General features: G+C 42.7%; 1 protein-coding gene across 1 annotated transcript in view; it reads right to left on the reverse strand.

The window, feature by feature from the left end:
* Positions 1 to 11,133, reverse strand: part of LOC126252319 (dynein axonemal intermediate chain 2) — a 154,111-nt gene extending 142,978 nt beyond the window's left edge. Inside the window, exon 1 of the mRNA XM_049953204.1 lies at positions 10,951 to 11,133. Within this exon, the coding sequence (XP_049809161.1) occupies positions 10,951 to 11,133 (183 nt within the window). The remainder of the gene's footprint in view (positions 1 to 10,950) is intronic.
* Between the last annotated feature and the right edge of the window lie 4,686 nt (positions 11,134 to 15,819).

Here is a 15,819-nt window from a genome sequence, read left to right on the forward strand (position 1 = left end):
CTAGCGACAGCATGTGGGAGTTGCAAATACCGGATTCATATCACGTGCCTTAGCCGAATCACTTTCTAAAGTCAGTGATTTTATCAACGAGATTGCATCGTCGGCTACGTGTAACTGAAATGTTGGTCTGATAATATCCACTCCAGTGATCACCATCTATATTCAGTGTCGCGGTATTTGTCTGGAAAAACCATTTTATTTGGAGGTAATGCCGTACCTCGATTTATAAAGCAAGTATAGCTTTTAACATGGATACTTGCGTGTAGCTGTAGAACCAAGACCGCTTGTGATAGTAATATGGTTGTGTTTTTTAACATCTGGCGGTTAGTAAGACGATTACCTCTCTCTTTCGAAAACACAGTGGTACCACTCACAAGCAAAACTTATGAGACATGTACACCCATTGCTGATTCTTGTTCAAGATTATTTCGTATCGCCAGCAATCAGTTATTGACAAAGTATTACACTTCGCAGTAGGGGATGCGTGATAGGTTCTCCTTGAGCGTCAGTCTTGTAAAGCATGTGTGTGTGTGTGTGTGTGTGTGTGTGTGTGTGTGTGTGTGTTGTGTGTGTGTGTGTGTGTGTGTGTGTGAGTGTGTGTTCCGACATGGGCAAAGGGAATGACTATGTCCAGTCGTAAGGAAGGTATGGATTTGATGTGGAATACTGTGATTGCAACGGGGAAAGTACGTGAAGTCATAAGAATGGTACAGATATTTCTGTTTCCAAGCTACAGCCATCAGCAGGGTGTATTTCCGATACTTCGCTCATTGTCGAATGTTGTCCAATTGAGACCACGATCGTAATATTTAATTGTAAGTACGGTGATAAAATATATATGTGGCCTGTTTCCTAGGATGATCCTGTCTGTGCCGGTGGCCTGTGGCGGAAATGTCTCACGTTCCCGACAAATGGTAGGAACTGTCCTAATGGAGAGGCCTCTTGTGATGCAGGAATGTAGCTGACTTAACTGTGTCGTCCTCTAGACGGCCGCATAGCGAACTAACACGTAGTATGTGTTGGATAGCTTTCGTGATAGCGTGGAAAATTGAGAAGATTCAATATGGACGTGTGTTTGCGTTGTCCATTATTTCCCCCCATGTAAATTGTCCGGTTGACTGCTTCTACACATTTCGCGCCTGTATTTAGTTGAGAGAACATCGATTGTGGTGTGTGCATCTAGCAGGAGGAAAACAGGTTTGCCGGTTATCTAGACATGAGAAACACCTTAGTAGACTTTGTAAATTATAGGGATGATTCGGAATCTGTATTTGCAAGTAGAAATATCACTTTCCTCTATTTTTTCCAGTTTTCACGTAAAGGTCTTCACAGACAGGATACGTTTCTAGTTACTCAATGGTTTAGACCACACTCCACCTCATAAAAGTTTCGGGTATTTGGAGAAATAATTTCTAGTATATATCTTCGGAATTATGCTAAGCGAGTGATTGGTAGCACACTGTTATGTGCTTGACATCGAGAAGTACCGCATAAATGGTATAATATTCTGGCAGATCATGTGAAAATACAGAGTCTGGAGGTGGGTGTAGAGAGAAAGCAAGCAAGAAAATAGGTCATGGCCAGAAACAGTAATGCCTAGTGTGCCGAGGGGACCTGACCCAGCCTTTCTACAACAGTTCAAAAAAATGGTTCAAATGGCTCTGAGCACTATGGGACTCAACTGCTGTGGTCATCAGTCCCCTAGAACTTAGAACTACTTAAACCTAACTAACCTAAAGACATCACACACAGCCATGCCCGAGGCAGGATTCGAACCTGCGACCGTAGCAGTCGCACGGTTCCGGACTGCGCGCCTAGAACCGCGAGACCACCGCGGCCGGCTTCTACAACAGTCCTCGCAGTATATGTGCGAGTGTCTGGTGGTCGCTACTGCGTGTCCTATTGTGAGGGAGCTATAGATTCAGCCCATCGATAGTCGTAATGGGAATTAAGGATTTTTTCTACGTGAAAAATTATGTGTGCTATAGCTACTGAGATTCGTTCCTAAAGAGGAGACATATCCAGTACACTGCTCGGTGTCAGACTGTGGCAGCAATCCTAATATTTAATTGTAGTTACACTGATAAATATGTATCTGGTTCCCAATATTCCTGTGAGTCTGGAGATGGCTGTAGAAAGCGTAGCAGCAAGCAAGCAGGTGAGGGCCGGAAAAAGCATCTCAGAGGATGTCTTTGTTCTGAGATGAAGCTTGCCCATCCTTTGTACACCAGTTCAGAGAGCCCGAGAAACCTTCCAGCTTGTGACAATTTGGCTCGTGCCTCCCCCTGGGCAGGCGAATAGTGAACTAATACCCAGGTGGCTTCGGGAAATTTGAGAAGCTTCTATACGACGAGTGTTTGCGCTGGGAGTATTTATAGCGGTCGAACTGCTACCACTCAAGTCCTCCTGGGGTGTGGGAGTCGTCCATGGCCGGCTGGCCTCTCTCTGGCTGACATGCACTTCCGCAGCTGCGGTCACGGGCAGCGTTTACTGCGGCTGTTTCCTCCTTCGGCGCTGCACAGCGACACAATGAGTAAGTGGGATCTATTTGACGATCTGTAGACTACTTCTGCGGGGTTTAACTGTCAGTGCAATACGGCAATCTGTACGAAATAGTTTTTTGCCGCTGAAAGTCTCGTCTGCAGAAAAAAAGGCGGACAGTGCTTCCACACCAGCAGCATCAGTAATTTCGAGGGTAAATTCAGTAAAATCCACTCAGAATGCTCCATCCATTCATAAAACATCCTTTGTGCTGGGGCATAGAAGCCTCTACAAACTGATTCGAACAAGACGGAGTCAAGGTCTCTACGGAAAGTTCTGAGAAAGCGAGTTCAAAGACAAGTTGAAGCACACCATCCATCTCTGTTGGGGATGCCATCACTCATCCACCAGTGTGGCATTAGGACATCTTCAGACCAGTAGCTGTACGACACCGAAAAATTCCAGCCATTTGCCTCTTCTGTAGGACAGCGCTCCGATTTCTGCTTGCGTAATTGTTCCGATTTTCTCGTCTGTGGTTAGACAGTGCTCTCTTTCCAAACAACAAGAATGTTTTTATGATTACCGGGTGTTTTGCAAACGTGCACAGACATGATGATGGTTTTTAGCGGTAAGAACGTTTACCGTTTTTGAGATGTATGTTGACAGCAGGACGTCACGGTTTCCAGGAAGCAAACACGTGATGTCTCGTTAGGACCATTTGGAATGATGCACTCGATGCTACCCTGTGCTATTTTCGTAAACAGGTCTTGTTAGGGTAAGAATTTCTGTGCAGACAAGCTGAGACATCGCGAAAGCTCCTACAATAGCGACGGTTAACTATTTCTGTGACACTTTACCAATTCCTAAAAGGAACTGATAAGTAATGGACGGGCTATCCCGTTAGGATCACGTGAAAGAAGGCAATCGGTGTTTCTCTGGGCGATTTTCGTGAACAAGTCCCGTTAGGACCAGAATTTCCATACAGACAAGCTGAGACATCACGAAAGCACCTACAAAAGTGATCGTTAACTATTTGTCACACAGTTTAAGATTTCTGAGAAGAAGACATGATTCTTACGTGACATCAGTATAACACTGACAACCTTTTAGCCGCGCCTGCTAGAGTGAGCCGCTATGCAAACATCTCGCTGAGGATGATCCGCTATGCAAACATCTCTCTCAGCTACGCGTCATCGCGCCAGCAACAAGCCCAGGTGAACATGTATTTCGACAGGAATTTCTCAGGTATCAATTATGAAAGGGTTGCCATCGCCTCACGCTTGAGGGACCTGAACAGACACCTGTGCGTGTCTCGACAGCTGACGGCTGCGTCGCCACTTCATGGTGGCCGCCGGTGCACCCCGACTCCTGAGAGCATGTGCGGTGGCATTTTGTGTGGTCCAGTGGTCAGGGGGGCGGTGAGCAGTGCGTGCTTCGTGATCGAAAGATTCTTAACTGTGTAATTATGTGTCATGTATGTTTCATGACTTTATTCCTTGTGTGATCAATTTAATTTCTTCTTACAAGACCTGCATCTTTCCAAACAGCTCAGAATGATGAGCAAGAAAGTCCAACCCCCGCAAACTGTATTTTTTTATAAATAAACAATATACCCCTTGAATTTCCGTTCGTGAGACCCACCCTCTCCACTGTAGAAACGCCAATATCGATGTAGAGGAAGGGAGGGAGAGAGGGAAGGGGAGTGGTTGAGGGGGGTGGAGTACTAGAGAGGAGGGGTTACTTAATTGATCAATTTAGTTAAGTAGTCAATCAAATTGATAAGAGTGAGAGGGGGCTGCTCTAATATCTCAGACCTGACAGTGTACCTGTAGCAGCGAGGGGGAGGTGGTCGGTTGGAGGTTTCCTGAGGGGTGGGGGGAGGGGGTTGGCGAACAATAGGCTAAGTTCCTGTCAATCAAGATGAAGGGTCCTTTTAGCAGAACAATAGGTTAAGGACCTGTCAATCAAAGGAGAAGAAAAGGTTAATGACCTGTCAATCAAAGGAGAACAAGGTTTACCCCTGAGTGCATACCTGCCCCTGGTGTAGGCAACTCGCACAAACAAAATGTGCTGATTTTCTCTTTGTCCCATTACTAACGTACTAACCAAGACATTGAAAAATATGTAGGCTATGTGAACTCAAGACAACAGCACTATGAACTGGTTAAATGGTCCTAGATTCGTACAATTTATGAGTAATCGGGCACTTCATGCTGGTATGAAGCAGTCACCATGTAAAGCCACATCTGGTAATGAGCCGCAAGTAGGAATTACGACTCCGAGTTCGTCTCTAGACGTTATTAAGGAAATGTGGGATGAACATGGGAACGGCCGGCCAAAGTGGCCGCGCGGTTCTGGCGCTGCAGTCTGGAACCGCGAGACCGCTACGGTCGCAGGTTCGAATCCTGCCTCGGGCATGGATGTGTGTGATGTCCTTAGGTTAGTTAGGTTTAACTAGTTCTAAGTTCTAGGGGACTAATGACCTCAGCAGTTGAGTCCCATAGTGCTCAGAGCCATTTGAACCATTTGAACATGGGAACATGGTCCTGAAGAGGCTTTAAATAAAATTAATGTGGTTAAGGGTTTTTGAAACGAAAAGTTGCGAAATGTTGTAACAACCAAACCTGTGGAAATCTGTATATGCCGCTTTGGGACAACGTAGTGAGACATATAGGGACGCGAATGTGGTGTCGTTACCTTCACCTACAAAATTCGGATCTGTGCTCTCAGAAGCAAAGTGATGCTCACCTTCGTTTTTGAAGTCCGTCGTCCGACACTCACCGAATTCCTCGAGCATGGAAAAACCATTAATAGTGATGTGTACCGTGAGATACTCCGTAGCCTACGCAAGTCGATCAAGAGCAAATGGCCTGGGATGGTCACGGTGATTCTGCTCCACGACAAAGTGCCTCCACTTGTCTTCGAGGTTCCGAGGTCACGCAAAGTGTAATTGCCAAGATCAAGTGGGAATAGCATGAGCATCCGCCTTGCAGCCCAAACATATCGCCTAACTACTTCCATGTGTTTGGCCCGCTAAAAAAAAAAGTCTCGTTGGGAAGTGGTTCAACTGAACGACGACCTGAAGACATAGAGGAGAACTGGCCCCTGTCACAGCCACAGGAAGTCTGGGAACAGGGAATCCTTCAGCTCGTGAAACAATGGAATAGTTGTGCTCCGGCCTCTGGTGGTCACTCTTTAATAACGACTTCAATTACGACCACAGCGTTGTCTAGTACTTTTTCTTTTGGACACACCTCACAGATGATGGAAATGATGTAACTCATGATGTGGAAATATTGCCTAACTCAGAGGAGATAAAGGCTGCAGCTAGAAGCAGTGGGCATTCTCAGGCCGGCCGCGGTGGTCTCGCGGTTCTAGGCGCGCAGTCCGGAACCGTGCGACTGCTACGGTCGCAGGTTCGAATCCTGCCTCGGGCATGGATGTGTGTGATGTCCTTAGGTTAGTTAGGTTTAAGTAGTTCTAAGTTCTAGGGGACTTATGACCACAGCAGTTGAGTCCCATAGTGCTCAGAGCCATTTGAACCATTTTTTGGCATTCTCAGATTACAGCTGCAGCCAGTCAATAAAACGCAGACGCTTCAGCTAGTACAAGTGGACAGTCTACAATCAAAGCAGCAGCTAGTTAAGAAGGCCCAGGAGCTGTAGCTAGCACGAGTGCAGCGTCTCAAATAATTCTGACTGGTGACGACGATGAAAAAATTGTAGCTAATGGGAATCGATAATCCCAAATAACAGCAGCTAGACAAAAAGCTCACGAAAATTTAACATAAAAAGACCAAGAGAATGAAATTGCCTTGACGTTCAACACATGCTTCTGTAGAAATCAGTGATAACGTAGTTATGCCAATTCCTGATGTCGACAGACAAAATCAGATCTCCGCAATATTATTGGAGTGGTTCCTCAAAGGGATGATCAGAATTTCCACAAGAGAGGAACAAAGTATGGGATACTCGATAAAATACACTCCTGGAAATTGAAATAAGAACACCGTGAATTCATTGTCCCAGGAAGGGGAAACTTTATTGACACATTCCTGGGGTCAGATACATCACATGATCACACTGACAGAACCACAGGCACATAGACACAGGCAACAGAGCATGCACAATGTCGGCACTAGTACAGTGTATATCCACCTTTCGCAGCAATGCAGGCTGCTATTCTCCCATGGAGACGATCGTAGAGATGCTGGATGTAGTCCTGTGGAACGGCTTGCCATGCCATTTCCACCTGGCGCCTCAGTTGGACCAGCGTTCGTGCTGGACGTGCAGACCGCGTGAGACGACGCTTCATCCAGTCCCAAACATGCTCAATGGGGGACAGATCCGGAGATCTTGCTGGCCAGGGTAGTTGACTTACACCTTCTAGAGCACGTTGGGTGGCACGGGATACATGCGGACGTGCATTGTCCTGTTGGAACAGCAAGTTCCCTTGCCGGTCTAGGAATGGTAGAACGATGGGTTCGATGACGGTTTGGATGTACCGTGCACTATTCAGTGTCCCCTCGACGATCACCAGTGGTGTACGGCCAGTGCAGGAGATCGCTCCCCACACCATGATGCCGGGTGTTGGCCCTGTGTGCCTCGGTCGTATGCAGTCCTGATTGTGGCGCTCACCTGCACGGCGCCAAACACGCATACGACCATCATTGGCACCAAGGCAGAAGCGACTCTCATCGCTGAAGACGACACGTCTCCATTCGTCCCTCCATTCACGCCTGTCGCGACACCACTGGAGGCGGGCTGCACGATGTTGGGGCGTGAGCGGAAGACGGCCTAACGGAGTGCGGGACCGTAGCCCAGCTTCATGGAGACGGTTGCGAATGGTCCTCACCGATACCCCAGGAGCAACAGTGTCCCTAATTTGCTGGGAAGTGGCGGTGCGGTCCCCTACGGCACTGCGTAGGATCCTACGGTCTTGGCGTGCATCCGTGCGTCGCTGCGGTCCGGTCCCAGGTCGACGGGCACGTGCACCTTCCGCCGACCACTGGCGACAACATCGATGTACTGTGGAGACCTCACGCCCCACGTGTTGAGCAATTCGGCGGTACGTCCACCCGGCCTCCCGCATGCCCACTATACGCCCTCGCTCAAAGTCCGTCAACTGCACATACGGTTCACGTCCACGCTGTCGCGGCATGCTACCAGTGTTAAAGACTGCGATGGAGCTCCGTATGCCACGGCAAACTGGCTGACACTGACGGCGGCGGTGCACAAATGCTGCGCAGCTAGCGCCATTCGACGGCCAACACCGCGGCTCCTGGTGTGTCCGCTGTGCCGTGCGTGTGATAATTGCTTGTACAGCCCTCTCGCAGTGTCCGGAGCAAGTATGGTGGGTCTGACACACCGGTGTCAATGTGTTCTTTTTTCCATTTCCAGGAGTGTATATTGCAAGTGTGGATGTGGAACAGGTTTCAATAATTTGGGACGAATGTCGTTGTAAACTCTTTTTGGTGGCTCCTTAGTTCAAAGCTCTCAAAATGTGCCTCTATTTAATGTTGCTAACTATTCAAGTGATTCATTAATGTTTTAAGGATTAATATTTTTATCGTAATATGTGTAGTGTGTAGAAGCTTCTATTAAATTCTTAATCCCTTTTTAAGTAAGCTAACTGTGTATTTTCACATCCGAATTCGACGTGTCCAAAGAAAAATCTTTCTACTACAAGAAGAGCCATAGAAAAATTTATTGCCGGTAGAAGAAGAGCCAGAGATAAATTTATCTTTAAGAACTGCTACCAAAAGACCAACCTTAGTAAAAGGCCATGGATTTGCTCGCTTTGAATGTAAGAAGACGAAAAGGTGCTTTTGTAAGAGAAAAACTAACCAGTGTAATTTGAAAAGTCGCCATAGTTTGCCTTGTAATAACAAATAATGTGAACTTACTTGTTCTCTTGTTTCACTCGTTACGTTACGTTTGTCTTTTATTAAGAATTAGCTACTTTCGTTAAACGTATCAGACTAACTGGTATATATATATACCAGTGTCACTTAACAAGTGTACATTAGTATTGTTTAATACAGTTTTAAAGACCGTCACAGAGCCATGTCGATAGTATTAATTAAAAAAAATGAAATGAAAATAATCATACTTTAAAAATATATTAGTTAGTCTGTCTATATATACGTTTGTCTTTTATTAAGAATTAGCTACTTTCGTTAAACGTATCAGACTAACTGGTATATATATATACCAGTGTCACTTAACAAGTGTACATTAGTATTGTTTAATACAGTTTTAAAGACCGTCACAGAGCCATGTCGATAGTATTAATTAAAAAAAATGAAATGAAAATAATCATACTTTAAAAATATATTAGTTAGTCTGATACGTTTAACGAAAGTAGCTAATTCTTAATAAAAGACAAACGTAACGTAACGAGTGAAACAAGAGAACAAGTAAGTTCACATTATTTGTTATTACAAGGCAAACTATGGCGACTTTTCAAATTACACTGGTTAGTTTTTCTCTTACAAAAGCACCTTTTCGTCTTCTTACATTCAAAGCGAGCAAATCCCTGGCCTTTTACTAAGGTTGGTCTTTTGGTAGCAGTTCTTAAAGATAAATTTATCTCTGGCTCTTCTTCTACCGGCAATAAATTTTTCTATGGCTCTTCTTGTAGTAGAAAGTATATATATATATATATATATATATATATATATATATATATATATATATATATATATATATCACAAACAATCGATTTTATTGTAATTAACGTAGTCACAGAAGTATCACTGATAGATAAAAATTTTGTGTTTCTAAGTCTATGAGCTTGAGATATCAATGACAAAGTCAGTAATAGTATGAATATTTACCGATGGACTTTGAGGAGCTTATCTTTAGAGCTAGTTCTGTGTCCAGCTAGCATTTGTCACCGTGGGATTACTCCTCTGATATCTTCTTATAAAGTATGAAATCAATGCAGGACTCGTTTGTAAGCATATTTACAGCAAATTTTCCTTTACGTCGTACACATAAAAAAATCGTGTCGTGAATTCAGTTCCTAGTTACATAAAATTTTATTGATTTTGTGCTGTGAAGTTCTTCTTTTAGATAATACTGTTTCACAAATTACCTCGAAAATGTTAGCCGCTAAGACATATAAATTATTTCCGCAGACAGTGCATATGTAGGATGATTGCAAAGAAATATGCAATGTCACGAAAACAGTTTATGCACACACTTGAATGCAATAACCATATTATTTAATCATTTCAGTTGGTTTTTGTAGTTAGAGGGGTCAGATTAACATTTGTGAATATTTATTTTAGATCTGTAAGAATGACTTTATGGAGGTGGCATAGTTCCACGACACATGAAGTTGTGGCTGGTTGTGCAATAAACTGCTGGGAAGAGGTTACAAAATACTGCGTAGAAGATTCAGAGTTTGGAGGAGACTGATGCAGACGATGCATGATAGCTACTATTTCCACAGTTTCAAACACTACTGCAGCAACTGATGGCGGTCAGGGTAAAGCAGTGTCAAATGAACCAGTGGTTGAAACATCTGGTACAAATGCGTCAGGTAGTGCAGAGCAGATCGTTTACCTGTGTTTGAAGAAGTTTTTCACGGAAGTCATGGAACTAACTGATACTGAAGTGGATGCAAATATGGATTTATATGCATTGTCTAAAGTTGGTCGTGAAACTCAGTCCCGAGGGCATATTGTACTAACAGAAGTTGACACTGTTGATTTCCCACAGATATTTCAGACTCTTTCAGCATATATTTTGTGATTCTGATTCATTGATAAGAACATTTTCCACCCCATAACTGATGATAGGCTAAGAAATACATAGTAAATATATCAGTTCGATTGATTATTATTATTCCCAAGGAGTACATACTGACGCGTAGTTCATCGTTATGCTGGATAAAACATTTTCTCACTTGACTGGTTACCGTACGTTTGTTGCATAGCAGTCTACGGAAGTACAATGTCGGCTGTAGAGAGCAGAAAAAGTTGAATCTGGTTACATCTGGAATGCAGCGCTACAGGAGGATGTTAACAACTATGTGAACAGGTAAAGAACAATATGAAGAGACACGTGGAAGACGAAACAAATATACATTCCTTATCAAAATGAGACTGAGTTCAGTGCGATAGATACTAAGGCTCCCAGAATTTTATTATTAACAGCGATCCTGGGAGTATATTATAGGGGAAGAAAAAGATTGGTCTGAATTATAGAAGACATACAACAGATATGCAGAGACGGGAAGATACACAGAGCTTGTAGAGAAGTTGGCAATGGTAACAACACGAATGAGTGTGCATTGTAAGCCATTCGCGTAGACCGAAACAATGGATATCGGTATGGCATTCGCAGTGAAACAACCGTCTCCACTCTAAATACGCACAAAATGCATCTAGCACAGGCAGTTAGCAGTTATAGAATTTATGGCTCGTATCGCCTCTGTTTGTTTACTGGATATTCACAGTACCTCGTGTTCCGCTAGGACAGTGCCGTACTGAGCTGTACTGTTGACGGGATTCTTGGTGATGTAGTCATCCATCCCAGATTTACACGGTAAAATATTTTCCAAAACTTTTGGCCCATCATCTTGAAAGTAGTATGACCTGCCGAACTCGTATCGCTTTCTGGTGTACGAATATTGCAAGTCCATTTCTGCAACATGCACGTCTGTAGCCACGACCGAGCGTTTATGTCTGCCACCGGAGCGATTGCCAGGGTAACCGTTACATCAATAGCTGCAGGCGCGCTGGTGACCATGTATACACCAGGTCCCCGTATCAGCTGTCGAAAGCGTCCGTCCCACGAACACCTCCATCATTGAAAATTTTGATGGCGCCATTGCAATTAAATGAGCCCCTCGGCGTTTAAACAGTTGCATTTGTCTGGGGAAACGCGGTTTTGTTGGCGCACTGTTGTTTTGGGTTACCGTCCCCACTCTCACGGCCAACCTAAGAAAATTCGGATTCAATTACCTATGCAATACAAGACGTCTGTGTTTTTCCTGGAGCACTTAGGGCTGCCATATGGTGTGTGATTCACGAAGATATGCAAATGTTTTAATATGTTATTCTACAAGTAAAACTAAAGAAAAAAGTTCATATAAACATAGGTCCGCAAACGTTTAGTTTCGATTTACGGCTAATAAAAGATTTTGCCTGAAATGTAGCAACTTCGCTAATATGAAGCCATCACAGAACTGTACGAGGTTAAAGTAAAGCTAGATTTCCATTTACTTTGTTGTTATTGATCTGGTGAATCTAATAAAACATGTCCCATACGTGTATCTGCAGTAGTTTTCCAGAACATCCAGAGAAGCAAAGAAGTAATTTCATAAAATTTTTATTTTATTAACTACTTGCCCCATTTTGTTTTTTTTTAATTCCAGACATTTGCACAAAGCTTTCAACAGAAGTTATAGAGAATTTAATTTTGGAAAAATGATGATAATAAATAACATTAACGTAAACTGTATGAATGTGTCAGATAATCTGCTTTTATTAATACCATAGCACACGTGTATTCATGTTAGACCGGAAAAAACAAAGCTCATTCATACATTTGCGGACCTATGTTTAGATGAACTTTTTTCTTTAGTTTTACTTGTAGAATAACATTTTAAAATATTTGCATATCTTCGTGAATCACCCGGTATATTAGAGTAATTTGATTGCTTGGAAATAAGTATAGTTTAATAAACCGTTGTTCAAATGCGTTAAACAAGAACTTAAAAAAAACCAGCGCCCTTAGCTCTCCTACACACATGTTTTCTACACTTCTTTATTGATAACAATGAGAAGCCACGACACTCGACGGTCGCATGCCCCGCGTCACCGCCCTGTCCGTCAGACAGCCGTGCAGTGTGCACAGGCTAACCATTTGGGCTAGTGTACGTTTCACTTCACACGTCGGTGCCGCAAACCTATCTCAAAGTATGCAGTTCGGGTCGGTTCGAGAATATTTCTGCACACAAGCGAGTTATCATGACTGCGAAGTAGTCTGTAAAATTTATTTAACAACCATTTCGATTGCCAATGAGGGCGTACTGATGTTAACCGTTAACTATTATCGACCGTCTCTCAGACTGCTATGAAGTTTTGTGTCGAGCTATTTCTCACACCCCTGCAAAGCCAAATGGACTCTTCCTTGTACCTTCCTATTGTCTGACAAGCTACACGTGCCAGCATTCTTGCGTTGTTGCTCCTCTTTGTTTCGAAATTATTAGCCTTGAGAGGTCTCAAAGACTTACCACAGTGTTTGCATGCCGTGTTTTTCTTGCTTGCTACTGTTTCTCCATGGTGGGGAAAGCTGGACCTTCTATGCAATGTGTGTTATGTGAGACAGATGTGGACGTTCAAGATCGGCCCGTTGAATCTTCTTATGAAGACCTTGATGACAGCGATAATGACCCTGATTGAGATGCTTAGTGATCACAACACTAATTCAGAGCAGGAAACTGAAAGTGATGAAGATGTGACAGCTGATGACGATGGAGCTTACTTCTTCGGTAAGAATCGATGATTTCGATGGAGAGAAAAGCAGCCACCAACTAACATAAGAACAAGGCAACACAACATCCTCTTGCAGCTTCCTGGACTGCGACAGATGGCGAAAAGTCTTGGAGAAAACATTGCTGCTTGGGAGGTATGGAAACTGTTCTTTACACCAGACATCATTCGATGGACAAATCTGAAAACATCTAAGCTTAGAGCACAGTATGCTAACGATCACTTATCCTATCTACAAAATGTTGATGTCATTGAATTGAAGGCTCTAGTTGGTCTATTAGTGTATTCAGCCATTTTCAAGTCGGGGAATGAGTCTGTTTACAGCTTGTTTGCAACTGATGGAACAGGCAGAGATGTTTTCAGATGCACTGTTAGCAAAGAAATATTTCTGTTTTTATTGCCTGCATTACGATTTGACAATCCAGATGATTTGGTGGAAAGAAATAAAATAGACAAATCAGCAACAATGTCGCAAATCTTTCTGCGTTTCTTCGAAAACAGTCAACTTTGCTACTCTGTAGGTGCAACAGTATGTGTTGATGAAATGCTTGTTCCTTTTTGTGTAAGTTGTGGGTTTAGCATATACATGCCAAACAAACCGACAAAGTGTGGCCTGAAAGTTCAGTGTTTGACTGATGCTCATACAAATTACTTGTACAATGCATACAGTTATTCTGGAAAAGGCAGCAACGGTCATACCCTTTCCAGCCATGAGAAAGGTCACAGTGTTCATACACAGGCTGCTCTTCGATTGGTGAAACCCATTGAAAACACAGCGAGAAATGTTACGGGTGACGACAGGTACTCATCAGTAGAACTAGTCAATGAACTTTCAAAAAAAGGTCTCACGTATGTTGGAACGCTGAAAAAGAACAAAAAGGAGATCCCACAGAACTTCTTACCTAATAAGAAATGTGGTGTGAAGACATCTGTTTACGGTTTTACAGAAGACATGACTCAGGTTTCCTTCACGTCCAAGAAGTGCAGAGTTGCAATACTGATCTCTTCTATGCACCATTCAGTAAACAATGATCCTGAATCAGGAAAACTTGAGGTCATCCTGTTTTATAACACAACAAAAGGTGGTGTACTATCCCGACCACAGGTGTGCAGCTTATTCGTCAAGTCGATGTAGAATAAGATGGCCTTTGGCCAGTTTCTTCACATTAGTGGATGTTGCTTGCGGTGTAAATTGTTATGTGGTACATCAAGCTTATCCAAAGGCAGAAGAAATGATGAGATTGAGCTTCATGAAAACTCTAGAAAGAGACCTAGTTGAACTTCATGTGAAGCATAGAATTTCTATTGAACGCTTACCAGAAGAGTTGAGTGACACCATCAGAAGAATACTTCACTTACAAGATGAGCCTCAGACACCGAAAGAAGAATTCGAAAATCGAAAAACGTGTGCCTTTTGGCCTTCTCGTCTGAAGAGGAAAATAAGATATCTATGTCAACAGAGTGGAGTTCCGATTTGTTAGGAGTGTTCCAGGAAGGTCTGCGTGAAGTGTTTGCAGGTGGAAATTGACTAAAGTATGATTCAGTGGCGCATGATAACACATATTTAGTGTTTACTTGTAATTTTAGAAGTAAAATGTGGCAAAGTTTCTCCATTCATAGACTTAGGGCTGAAATATTCGCTCTACATTGCAAAGATGAGTCGTAAACTGAAAGTTGACTTTGCACACAATTTATCGTAGGTCAAGTTGGATTTTCCCACCTAGTTATATGCTCTGATGATAATCTGTGTGTGAGTATAGAGCTAACTATTTGCTGTTATTTTCGTAACTCATGAAATAAAAATATACTTCAAATTTCACTTTGCTTTAATTGTTGAAGTGTTTAAAATACTGCATTTTTAAAAACAATCAAATTTCTACGAAGTCCACCTCTAAGAAGTGCAATGAATGATAGGAAGCCAAGAAACTATATATATATATATATATATATATATATATATATATATATATATATATATATATATATATTCAGCAAAATTCTGGTTTGATACATAAAATATAAAAATGCTGTCTGTGAGACCTCTCCACAGTATTTGTGTTTCTGTTAATGACCATAGTAGTTAAGGGTTAATGACAACTTGAACACAAAAAAAGAATATACATAATCCGAAATACGAGGCTAGTGGCTCAAACATCACTACAGTCTTTGAAAAGGCTAAATCTGGCTCAGTATAAAATCTGATTCGTGCAGCTGAAGGTACTTTGCTTTAACACACAGCTTTTCCACCACATGTTATTCACGTCTTTGGACTGACAATTCCCTAAATCGAGTAATGTTCGCAGATTCAAATGCGGCAAAAATGTAGCGTGCAACTGCATGAAACCTACAGCTATAGTGAACAAACTGTTGAAGTCATGTATCAAAAAATGATTCAAATGGCTCTAAGCACTATGGGACTTAACATCTGAGGTCATCAGTCCCCTAGACTTAGAACTACTTAAACCCAGCTATCCTAAGGACATCACACACATCCATGCCAGAGGCAGGATTCGAACCTGCGACCGTAGCAGCAGCGCGGTTCCGGACTGAAGCGCCTAGAATCGCTCGGTCACAGCGGACGGCAAGCCCGGCATCGATTGTCTAAATGAAAAGTGGTCTAAAAGATGTGTCATTAATAAATCTATCTATAATTACTAGTAATTACGAAAGCACTAAATTATTCCCCTCACATAAAAGCTACTTGAAATCGACAGTCACAAAATGAGATACCCGATACATTAACGGAGCTTATTCTAAATGAAACTGCGGAAGTATTATCTTCTCTCAAGACATCGGGAACACAAAATGGCCGAGGATTTAGAGGTGGAATA

This window comes from Schistocerca nitens, chromosome 4 (assembly GCF_023898315.1).
Source record: "Schistocerca nitens isolate TAMUIC-IGC-003100 chromosome 4, iqSchNite1.1, whole genome shotgun sequence".
NCBI lineage: Eukaryota > Metazoa > Arthropoda > Insecta > Orthoptera > Acrididae > Schistocerca > Schistocerca nitens.